Source organism: Branchiostoma floridae, chromosome 1 (assembly GCF_000003815.2).
Source record: "Branchiostoma floridae strain S238N-H82 chromosome 1, Bfl_VNyyK, whole genome shotgun sequence".
NCBI classification, from domain to species: domain Eukaryota; kingdom Metazoa; phylum Chordata; class Leptocardii; order Amphioxiformes; family Branchiostomatidae; genus Branchiostoma; species Branchiostoma floridae.
The window spans coordinates 11267060-11279081 of record NC_049979.1 but is presented as its reverse complement, the minus strand read 5'-3'; the positions used below and the strand labels follow the sequence as shown (position 1 = coordinate 11279081).

The following is a 12022-nucleotide window of genomic DNA, read 5'->3' as shown; positions in this document are numbered from 1 at the left end:
CAGGGTTAAAGCTGACGTATCGTTGGTGTCTGTTTTTTTTCTTCATTTTTTAATGTCGAAGTTGGTTCGAGTTGGGGCAGCGCATTGGGCGCACGGTAGCCTTTGGATCTTGTAAAGGTCTCTCGCTGAGGTCTAATGAAAGATACATTAGAATGATACTCCTTTCGTTTTCACCAAGGGTTGCACATACTTGTTTGCACATACTTGTTTGCGGCAGAGCCTGCATGACGTTGAGTCGAGTCTAATGAGCTTGTCAAACATGTCAACAAAGCATTCCAGTTCCATACATAAGATTTTTCAACAAAGTTGCAAATTGGATTGTCAATTTCTCGATGCTGTTTGCTGTCGATGATTTGTTTTACACAATAAAGACAATTTCAACTTGCTTTTTTATGACTTGACGCATCCAATTTGCCGTAGTACATATTTGATATATTCTACAACAGATGAAGACATAACATTTAGTAAGTATGATTTGTAGGCGCAGTGAGACCCCGAACGTGCTCAGATTTACGGCTATGTCATGTTCATAACGTCAGTCTTGCATTGGTCGATAGTATCAATGCCACGGGGAGTAAAGTTTGAAATGTTTAATTGTTAATTTCATGGCTCGCCTGAAGAGGAACACGGGGATTTTTTCATGTTTTCCGCTACAGTAGCATCTCCGGAGGCAAGTATATTAGCTCGGAGATATATTGATCGTTCGGATGCCTCTAATCGTGATACATGATGGTCAAGCCTTTATTACTTTGCAGGGTATTTACTACCCGGAGTATTGCTGTTCATATGCGACTGTTACCATTTCCAAATGAAACAAAGACCAACAATAAAAATAGATTTGATATTGGAGAAACGTAAAATAGACACTATGTAAATCAATATCAGTGATACCATATCAACAGTAAGTGGGACCAGAAATAAAGTAGAGATGATAAAGTATCTCATAAAGTGTACATTAGGAAGTTTGAAGTGGTAGAAATATTGACTTGTTCACAATGAATTTCGTGGCTACTCCTTCCAACACAGCGGGTCAATCCTGAAGTTCTACTGCATATTTCTTACTCATGTTAAGGTGAGTATCACAAGTTAACGGAGATCATGCCATTTCGAAGTTGTTGTATGGCATTTATCATGTATATTTTGAACCTACAACTTCGGTTCCTATTACCTGAGTTTCACGCAGCATAACGTCGCTAGTACTGCCGTGACCTTTCAGGACAATTTTCAAGGTAATTGTTATTTTATAAGGAATTCCTTGCAGACTTCAAAAGTAATTTCCCAAATGTCATTTCTTGGCTTATTGATGCACTCATCTCAATCGATATCGATAGCTCGGCCTGTGAGTGTCTACCAGAACTCTTGAATAGTTGTTCAAGCATGTAATTCCCTTTGGGACAAACATTTTTGTCGTCTTATGGGAGCAATCTGGAATGATTGCGAGGAAGTTTGAAAAATTGGTAAACAGAAAAGTTATCACAATGACGTTGAGAAAGAAATCAGCATTCATAGTTCCTATAAGAAAAAATTTAAGCGTTGTTCCAGAATCTAGCTTACTACAAAATATATCTTTGATATCTGTACGAAGATACATAACTGTGGTAATACATACCATAATAGTCGTCATAGAACACGACCATGCTCCTCCACCTTTGTTGAATGATGACGTCAGCTAAAGCCCTGTCGATTCCTGAGGCTTCCGGGCGCATGCTCAGTGTGTATTTCCTGCCCGCTGTGACCTGGCAGTTGTCACGTGCTACGAAGACGAGCGGCACGTGCATGGCGTTGCACACCGACTGCAGGGCGATGTTGGTGGGGCAGGAGGTAGAACTCACTATGGCGGCAATCCCATCTGCCATCAAATTGCAACCTGGACGAAGACATATTGACGGTTACTAAAGGAAGAAGCGACCTGTGTCTTCACGGTAAATCATTTCTCCACAAACCTACATAACAGCCTATAAAAACAAATCAATCTCAATAACAACTGGATAAGATACGCGTACGGAGGTTACTTTCGGACGTTTCTAGAGGCATCCGTTACTATTCTTCAGCGTCAGTAGAATGAACTGAACAAAGCGAAACAAGCACATGTCAATAGTAACTGATTCGCAATGGTCGCATATCAAAGTCACTGATATGTAAACATGCCAGTCGAATAAACTGTACACAGGAAGTTAACGCGATCGGATACCACCATACATCATTGAGTCTTGCTTCTTGTATTGGCTGCCTCATGTACGTTATATGCTGCTGCAAATCAGATCCCGCATGCTGTCTTCTTCTGACCACGGAAGGACTTTCACTATTTCCGGTTATGTGGAGATATTTCAAGTTACTGCATCAGTGTCCTGGGTCTTGTTGAAGGTTTTTTTTTTTTACAGCAATACATCTCCCAGGGAATCACAGTTTGGGGAGTGTCGTCGCAAGATCTTCAACAAGGTGTGCGCTCCTGGAATGACGTAGTACTCCCAACGAAAGGATAAATGTGTATCGCAAAGCAGAGAATATGAAGTTGTTTAGTCCCAACAAAAGAGTTATGACAGTCGATGTTTTGGTGACCGTTTGACACTTCCTCAAGGCAAAACTGACTGGCTCTACCTCTTACAGCAGACAGGGTCCTGGTCGTGAATAGCTTTGTAATGCAGTCATGTATCGATCTGATGAAACTATTAACGGAATTCTGTGCGCACAGTTCAGACTGTGGCCTTGCTATGTTTGGCCATGGTGTATAAGGAAACATGACGGTTCAGTGCTCCATTTTTCCTACACAACAGGCCAACGTCAAAATGAGCCCGCGTAAAGCCAAGGAACTAAACATTCTTTACTCTTCCTCTGTGTTCAAGGTCTCGTGAAAGAGTGGAATCTAATTCAGCCGTCGCAGCTTTAGAGGAACGGTATGGAACATGTATTCCAAGATATAAGAAGCCGTTGGCCTTGACGGTCCATTGCCCCATTTCAAGGCGATTCAATAACACCCGATCAACTGCCATGTTGTACGTAAGCTATCGCCACATATCTTATATATACTCGTTCCATCAACGGTCCCATTTAGGGACCCTTCCTCTTCATCGCAGCCTCTCACGATTCTATCACAACTAATAACGAATCAATACAATAGTGACGCATTTAGCTCACTGGCTATTGCAACGTTATTAGAGAAAATGTGAAATCCTCGCTGGGTCGGTCGATATTAAGCACCAGGTCGCTGATAGGCCTCGGTAGCATGTCACCACATCAGTAAAGCCTCTGGAGATCAGCCATCTAGATAAAACTGACTCCATATGACATTATGTAATTGTGGTGCGGGAATAAGCTTTAGGGCACTGGAACACAAGAGATGATATCTGCGCGAAATGCATATCGCGGCCACACTAACGGATTGTAATAAAGCACACCGTGGGCACCACTGGAGCCTTTTAAACTGCACTGTGGAGGCTTTCTCGTGAATTACGTTCTGTAATCTTGTTCGCGAAATTGGATCTGCACGATGCACTCCAACTTTTACTGAGTGATAGGCACGGCATTACCCCTCGCATAAGTAAACACAGTTTCATGAGGTTGCCTCCTCTACATGAAAACAAGATTACAGTCTTTCATGAAGACCGACTTTAATGCGCACCTGAGCATCGCGGTGTGTTTCGTACATATACAAACTATGGATGGAAGCAAACTACAAGGTAAGGTAATTGAGTTTACAAAATTGACACATAAAATAATTGGTCCTTAAACTGTAACGACCAAGGTGCAATCTAGCACAGGAATAATCCGCCACACATGGCCGGACATCACTGCCTCATTGAGAGGTGCTCAGCTCAGAACACAAGGTCATCAAACCGGCATAGAGTTCTGTACAAACCAGGGATTCACAGAGATAGTGTCGTGTATAGGATAACGTTTTATATTGTATACAGATAAGGGATTTGCTATAGCACTAGCAAATAATCCAATAGAGATTTTCATTATGATCAAAATGAAATTCTTAATTTTTCTATGGTTTTCTGTGTCAAAATCAATCCTGAAGTTCAGTGCCCAGCAGCAACTTTGATTAGCAACTCTAAATCATTATTTCATAGCTGAGTACCTCTCACTGGGCCAGTGATATGTGTGGGTATGTGTGGATCATTACTATGCTTTTATCTCGTCCATGAACAATAGAGATATAGTTTTGTGTGTTTGTGTTTCCGGACTTTTGTTGTACTTCTTTGACATTTGGTATGTTGGTGGGTGGCCTCCTAGCATGTGACCAAATATGGGACTCAAATACATATAACTTATGCAATTTTTGGCAGGTGGAAGATTAGTATTTCCCAATTCTGCAAATAGATCTCTAATTTGCCTGATTATTGTAAAGGTGCCATTATTCTTCTACTAGTAGGTAGTAGATGCTTGAATTGTCCACATTGCGAGATGTGTAAGTTAGTTCAAGATGTACATCTGAAAGCCATCTGCATAATCAGAATATTTCATGGTGACATGTCTAAGTAATATATATTACCCGAGACATCATGCATTGATAATCGTCCTTGGTTACAGATTATATAAATAGCTTTGTTTAACTTTAAGTTATGACTCATACTTCACAGGCAAGATGAGCATCATCCGAAATTCCTAATTAGAAAGTAAAATGCGGCACTTATGTTAAAAACAGATTAATCTCTCAGTGCCTGTATCAAGAAAGCAATTATATTTTTGCGTCATTAATTATTCCAGGTAAACAGCAGCTTAATGGTAATTGTGTGTTTATCATATGTTAGTTTTATATCAAGCCGTTGCAGCCATTATCTGCACCAGGCGTTCGGTACGCCTAATCCACTCTTAATTGATAACTTTTGGCACCAGTCCCGGTCGTGCTGATTTCCACAAATGTGACATATTTTAATCCTGATGAACGGGAGGCGCGCTGGGAACCACAAGTCTTGTAACAAAAACTAATTGTTAACTCACTTGTCAGTTCTGATTCGATTACAGGCTTACAGGCTGGTATCACCAAAATCATGTTAACATTAACAACATGAGCGTTATGTTAACACGGGTAGGTCACTTTGATACTTTACTTAGTCCAATATCTAACATATACTCTCGTACCTTCCTGAACACAAAACGACAAACCGCATACACATTACATAAAATGTTATATCTATTCAAGTTGACATGTAGCCAAAAGCCTCCTGTCAAAAAGTTTTCGTAGCTGCCAATCGCATGTCATATTTCAAACTGTTCCACATAGGATCTGGACATGAATGTCTATTGTGTGGCGTTTGTTTTTGTCTCCCACTACTGAGCGCCATTTGTTGATGTCAGATACCACTTGAGTTTTTTGGACATGATTGGTTTGATGATAAACATTGATGATATAAAGAACCATTCATGGGCAAATATTGCTTTAACTATAAACGTTGATTGTTTTAACTATAAATAGACATTAAACGAACCGTTGGTTAATGTGTGAAAGTTATATTGCACCCTAAAGTAAAGTAGCAGACAGTTAAAGCAAACGGTACGAATCTAACACATATCACAGCTTACTCGTATACAGTAACGTCTGTCCAAAGGTATTTTCCTTACGTAGGTGACGCTAGCCTGGGTAGCTCGTGTAGACCTTTGGGCACTACTTTTATAGACAGTATTTTATATGAGGGATGGATTTAGTGTGCATCTAAGAGAACATTTTAAAAATTCCAGCTATAAAAACGTGCTCTCCGCAAAGCCAGAGTTCTCTTGGAGCGTGGTCCATAAAGGAGGCAGCTTGAAGTTTGTGATGTTTCCATATGGAGCAAATGTCATGTACATCAAACGCATGTGGCAGAAACAGGTCACAACACCTAGCACGGTCTCCTGACCAGAGGGGCTAGTTGCGCAAAGCCAACACTGCCTTTCTTCGTAGACGACAGGGATGTTGTAACCTTCATGAAAAATTGAGATATTGTTTCGGTGTGTCTGTCTGTCCGTCTGTTTGTGTTCGGTATAACTTTTAAACCTCTGGATGGATTGTAACGGCGTTTATATGTGGGTAGATATTGAAAAGACGAAGGTAAATTCCACTTTGGGCCCCAGGTGTGTGACCTTGGCACTGCAGCAGGGCTACAGTTTTTTGTATCTTTTGTCCTGGTATACCGAGGCAAGGGAACAGACGTCTACAAACGTGTGCCATAATGTTTACGCGGAGATACAGCTACGTTTTGACGACGGAATCCACAAGACAAAATAGATTCAGTCAAATTAAGTAAAATCATTCAAGTAAGCAATGCTGATGATGGAGAAAATGTCACTTCTAAGAATGCCAACATCATGACCCCACGTGTACTTTTCCACCGACTGTAAACTTCACTCTGGCCATAATATTCGATAAAGTAAACGTCATCACAATTGACGACATTTGGTTATGGTGCGAAATACAAGCATTTTATTGTCCCGCCTATCATAATAATGATGGGTTCTTTTTAACTACATTCTTATATGGATATTTGAAATACTTAAGTTCAGGAACACATGGTTGACAGATAACATTTCGTTGACACAGCTTGTTGCGTTGTTTATCTTTGTGAAATGGTGCGTAATTTCTGGTGATAGGATTTGCGAGAGGCGGATAAAACGGCTCTCACATGTGGTCTTCCCACTTACCCTGCAGTTATAGACGAGATAAAATCCACAGTCAACACGACACCATAACCTACTATTATTGGGTATTAGTGCTTCTATTGCATTAGATTTATGGGAAAGTTTACTTTTAAAGTTGAATCTACCATAGAAATTCATCTAGAAGCGAAGTCCATGAGTTTTAAATCACATCCGACACTTCATAGGGCCTGGCTGCGTCATGTTATAAAGTTATCACAGTAGCATTAAGCTCCACACCGCCCATGTAAATTGTAATTCTAGAAAGGACAACGGGATATTTCCACTTTTGCTCCGTTATCAAGATACTAATATCACCTGTCAGAGCATAATAAAAACGAATTGGCACCGAGAATATAAATACACCGGAGGCGCCGCCTGGCATGCAGATGAAGCTGAGGTAGTCGGGTTCACATCGACCCCGGGTCTGCACACCCAGTTTTTACAAAGATACCGATCAGACAACGATTGCTAGTTATGACGTAAAACACCCAATCTCCAAAGGGACTAATTTCCATTTAAAAGACTAGAAGAATGATAAGAGGAGGTACAGGAGTGATTTATTCGTACCAACGTCCACTCGGAGTTTTCCCTCACACAGTTGGATCGCAAAGTGTCACAGGTGTTTAAATCGGTCGTCGTCTTAATTGAATATGACACCGCTTATCAAAATAGCAATACGTTATCAGCCCTATCCATGCCCCGGTTTTATCTCAGACGTACCGCTCGATTTGCCATATCTATTTCCGCGGACGTAAACTCGCTCAGTCCAGGCAATCGTTGCTATTCATGGAGGACGTCACAGCCCCTGATATGATTTGATAAGAGCTGTCACTTTGATTAGTCGATAACTATCATCTAAAATAACCCCTGAACATGGCCTTTGGGGTTAAAGGCATTATCGGCGCCATCTAGAAGTTCAAAAGACTGTTTGCATTTCTGTCTTTTACAAGCTGGCTCGGTGTAGAGACAAAGTTTCAATTTGCATTTTAAGTGCACTTGACTTTGCCGATGGAGGGACTATGAAGGGTTGTTCGTGTAAAAAAATCAGGTTCTATTTTTCTCGTTACACAGTACATTCTGTCTGTAACCATGCTACGATTTGTCTCAAACCCTCATGTTCATACAATCTGAACCTAATGAAAAACCTCCTGTGAAAATTAAACAGATATTGAAATTCCTTACTTTCATGATTTCTATTTGCGATCACTGACAGCTATATGGCCATTACAGATAATGGAATCAGATGACTCATTAATAATATTGTCAACTCAGTGCTAACTCAACCTTTACGGGAACAATTATCTTCTATTTACTTGTCACATGCACTTTGAGGTCCCCCATCTGCCGTGCTAATCATAGCCCAGCGTCTCTCTGTGCTGTTCACACCGGGGTGCCAATTTGCGGTAAAACGACTGGGCGTATCTCTCCTTGGTGCTGAAGTATTAGCTGAACCAGATAACAGCAGATCTTATCCTGACTGGACTGTATTGAATCCCCTTATTCTGACCGTGATCTTCGTGATTAACTCCGCACCTCTAGAGGTGAGAGGCGGGCGTTCGGCCCACGGACCTCCGGATATTGATCGGCCCCAACTCATCAAAAATCACACGACTCGTCAGCAGCCAGCACGGAGGTTACCCGAGAAGTTAATGGCCATGGATCCTGTTTGGTCATTTTCTTCGCCTGCCTCTTCAAATACACCACACTAAACCTGAAGCACTAGTCTGGAATGACACCCAGTGCGAATATCAAGTTCATCCCTGTACCAGCTAGCTAATGCCCAGGCCCATGGTTGCTCCCATGTCCTTTCCTATTTGATATATGAAAGGGAAGGCGTCGGGGAGTAAGTTCGCGCCATTTATATTTCGATTTGCTGATAAATGTGATAAAGTATCCGATCCTTGTACGGGAACTACCTATTACAGCACACATACCTTTCCTGATTGCCAAAAGCGGATCCCCCTTGTCCAAGTGAACCAGACGGGGGACTAGCCGAGCCTTCGGGAGGATAGTCCGGTCTGCGTTGATCTGATCCACGGCGTAACGAAAAGCCTCCTCCTCTTGAAGGGTCTTTTCGTCTTCGAAAATAGCGCCTGGAGATAGAGGATACAATATACCTTAAACCAATGTTTCATAAAAACGTACCACGATGCCACCTGGCAGAAGCCCGATATGTGCTCTGTCTGCCAAGAACGCAATAAGAAAGCCATGAAAAATAGAAATCAGCACCATCTGGGAGACCCGGAGGTCGCGCAGAGGTGAGGACTGAGCTGGAGGTCGTCCAGAGGAAGAGCAACGTCATTTTTCTTGAATTGATAAGGTATCATTAGCAAAGTATACCCTAGAATCAAGGTATCTAATTTTGTAGCGACTCGAGTGTGAAGAATTGCCAAGGCCCGGGGCTCTGTCTGTGGCCTTTCATTCAAGAAGAGCTATCGTACCGGGCAAGTGACAGAGATGGGTGCGCTGCACGGCAGCTGTAAAACATTGCCGTGGCTGTTTATCGGCACAATGTAAGCTTACGCTGTGGTCACAAGATGCATCTAAGCCACTGGCTTAACATAAGTAGCTCTGTTACATCCATCATCTAACGCTCAACATGCTGCTTGAATGGTGTTAGTAATAGGACTTGGGTGGAGAAAAGCTGCGCAGAAAACAAGGTATATTCCGGAAAACTGTCGACCCGAAAACAATGACACAAACCAACCCCGGTGATCTCTGAAGAGTCCGTTTCTTAGAAATACTTGGTCAACGTTTATACCCATTTAGTAAGAAGAATTATATCATTGAAAGCTTTCTTAAATGTCTAGTGTCTTGCACCTTGCCAACGACTGTGTTGTTTCTACAATGTGAACAAATTGAGTGACAAGAATGGTTTCTGCCCTGTGTTTGTTATACTCTGTCACAAGCTACATTAGATATGTTTCACAAGACAATCCTGCTAAACCATAGACCCTATTCTCAACGCTTGATTACGAGGGTGTGTAGCCTAAACCCGAAGATCGGCTGGCGCAAGGGGAGTTCTAAATGGAAATTGTCCAAACTGCATAGCCAGCTGGGGTCTCAATCATAAGATGGCATTCAATACCCCGGACATGTTTTCACGGCACACGTTCTACAACTTTTGTTACAGTACAGTAAAGACTCGATTGTCCCCATGCATATGTACAAGTATAATATCGTTGCCGATATGATATGTATCCTCTCAGTTACTGTACGCTGTTCGCCAATCTACAAACTGGAAACGTCTTCAGACAAAAGACGAGCAAGGCGATGAAAAGGTAGAGGCAACGTGGAATAAATGAACAAGCAAAGTAGCGGATCATGTGCACGATTGCTCACAGGCACGGAATACGACAGTCTGTCGGCAAGCAGAATAACATTTTGTTCGCAAGCACAATCAGCTAATAGATTAATGTAGCTGCAGGAGAATAGTATCGACAAGAGGGAATATCTTGCTTACAATGAGAATCCTGATCGAAAACACGGGTCAGCTTTTCTGCTTGCCTCATTGAGTGTTTAGGATTTACATTGCCTTGCAGGTCTGCTGTAGGGGTATAATATGCCAACCCATTCGTGAAACTAGCGCGCACAGCGCGTATGGTGTCAGGCTGTAGACAGAAACACCTGATCGAGTTACTCACCTAACGGCACGTCCACCATGTGGTCTGAGATGGCTGTAGAACAGCACAGAAGGACGGCCACTCCGAGGCTCAGCACGACCATCCTCGGCAGCACACTTTGCCGCAACCCGCCTGAGCTGCATGAGCACGCGTTGAACAGACCTATCCCTGCGTCGGTTGGGCCGGCGAAGGGGAACATGGTACCGCGAATATTAACTCACGCTTGGCAGCACAGCACGTATCGATTGGCTGGCGTGATGGGAAGCGCCACCGGCGGCCCTGCAAGGTCCGGCCCCTCCATCTCCACTCACAAGCCTGAGTGAGAAAAGATTTTCACCACCAAAACGTCCACCTGCCCGCTATTTATTAGTCAGACCGATATTACAAAAGAGCTGCCTTCTAATGCAGTGATACCAGATGAAATGAAATATTTATCAAAAGAGGTAGACATATGCGCCGGTAACGATTTCTACCATTTGGTGCTGTATTGGCTTACATGGCGAAATCACGCTATATCCCATTAAAAACTAACTTAGTTAAAAGTAAGTTGAGGAGACTTCATGATGCGGCAAGCGTGCCCTCTGTCGGAAACTTTGAATGTTGTAGTCAGAGCTAGAATAGAACTTCATTTGACATTTCCTTGGATGTGCCGAACAAAAATGGTGGGTGCGAATTGAATTAGTACCGAATACCAGCGTTACCTTTCAGCAATATCTACTTGCGTGTGCTGGGCCTGCTCCAACATAGAGGCAGACAGTACATACAATAATACAAATGGCAGTTTAAGATGGTTTATGCCAGTGAATTACTTTTAAAGAGATTGAGGCCTGAAAGAGGAATTCCCGCTGGTACCATATATTGATTATTAGACTTGAATCAGGTTAGTGATATCAGGATTACAACGTTTAACACATAGACAATAGACGTATACTAGAAGTCTACACCCCATAATCAAGAAGTCAATTCCAGAACCTTTTCCCATTCTTGGAAATATGCCCAGTTTTCGGGGTCAATGCATTGCTGAAAGATTGTATCCCCAAACCAGCCAGGCTACTTTTGGCACACGTGCCTCGACGTTCAACTGATGTCGTTATTCATTCAATCTCTCTCACGTGTTGACGACAACTCGAGCTCTTGAAGTCAGTTCGCGACCACTTGTCTGCAGTTTATGCGTCACGTCACCACAACGCAAGATGGTAGCTATCTGTCTTAGTTTCAATGCAATGCATTATTACCAAACGGTGTCACAAAGAATGTTACATAATATTTTTACACAGCCGCCATTTTGATGAAAAGACGTGTTACAACCACCCTGATGGTCTATCTAGAGCTGTTATTCCTGCTGATGATGAGAGGAAAAGTTAAGTTGTAGACCTGAACCATGCTGGAAAATTTAAATGGAATACAGAGCACAAGGCCGATATTGTTGTGCACCAAATGAATATCTAGGTGCATTGATAAGGTTAAAACACATCAAGGGCCCGCGTTTGCATATATGAGAAATCCCTTTGGCTAATTTGCTCTTTCGAATGCGATTGCTTTATCGGTTTTACTTCGGCAGGAAAAATTGTTTCATCATATTGCTGCATGAGACTTGCCGTTGAGACCAGCAACAAGCAGGGTATTTGCTCTTGTCTGACGCCACTGATAGTGGATTGGCGAGTCCTCGTTAATTGATTTAAACCATTAAAAAATCTTAAGTTGCTTGAAGTAGAGGTAGATTCCACAACTGGTAGGACATTGTTCAGGGTTCATCGATACAGAGTATGTTGTAATAGTAT

At 42.2% G+C, this 12022-nt stretch overlaps 1 protein-coding gene across 1 annotated transcript in view; it reads right to left on the bottom strand.

Moving 5' to 3' along the window:
• LOC118426837 (glutamate receptor ionotropic, delta-2-like) overlaps window positions 1-10481 on the bottom strand; it is a 30593-nt gene extending 20112 nt beyond the window's left edge. The window contains exons 1-3 of the mRNA XM_035836387.1: window positions 10263-10481; window positions 8553-8711; window positions 1610-1867 (exon numbers count right to left, since the gene is read on the bottom strand). Coding sequence (XP_035692280.1) covers window positions 1610-1867; window positions 8553-8711; window positions 10263-10440 — 595 coding nt within the window. The 5' untranslated portion in view covers window positions 10441-10481. The remainder of the gene's footprint in view (window positions 1-1609; window positions 1868-8552; window positions 8712-10262) is intronic.
• Between the last annotated feature and the right edge of the window lie 1541 nt (window positions 10482-12022).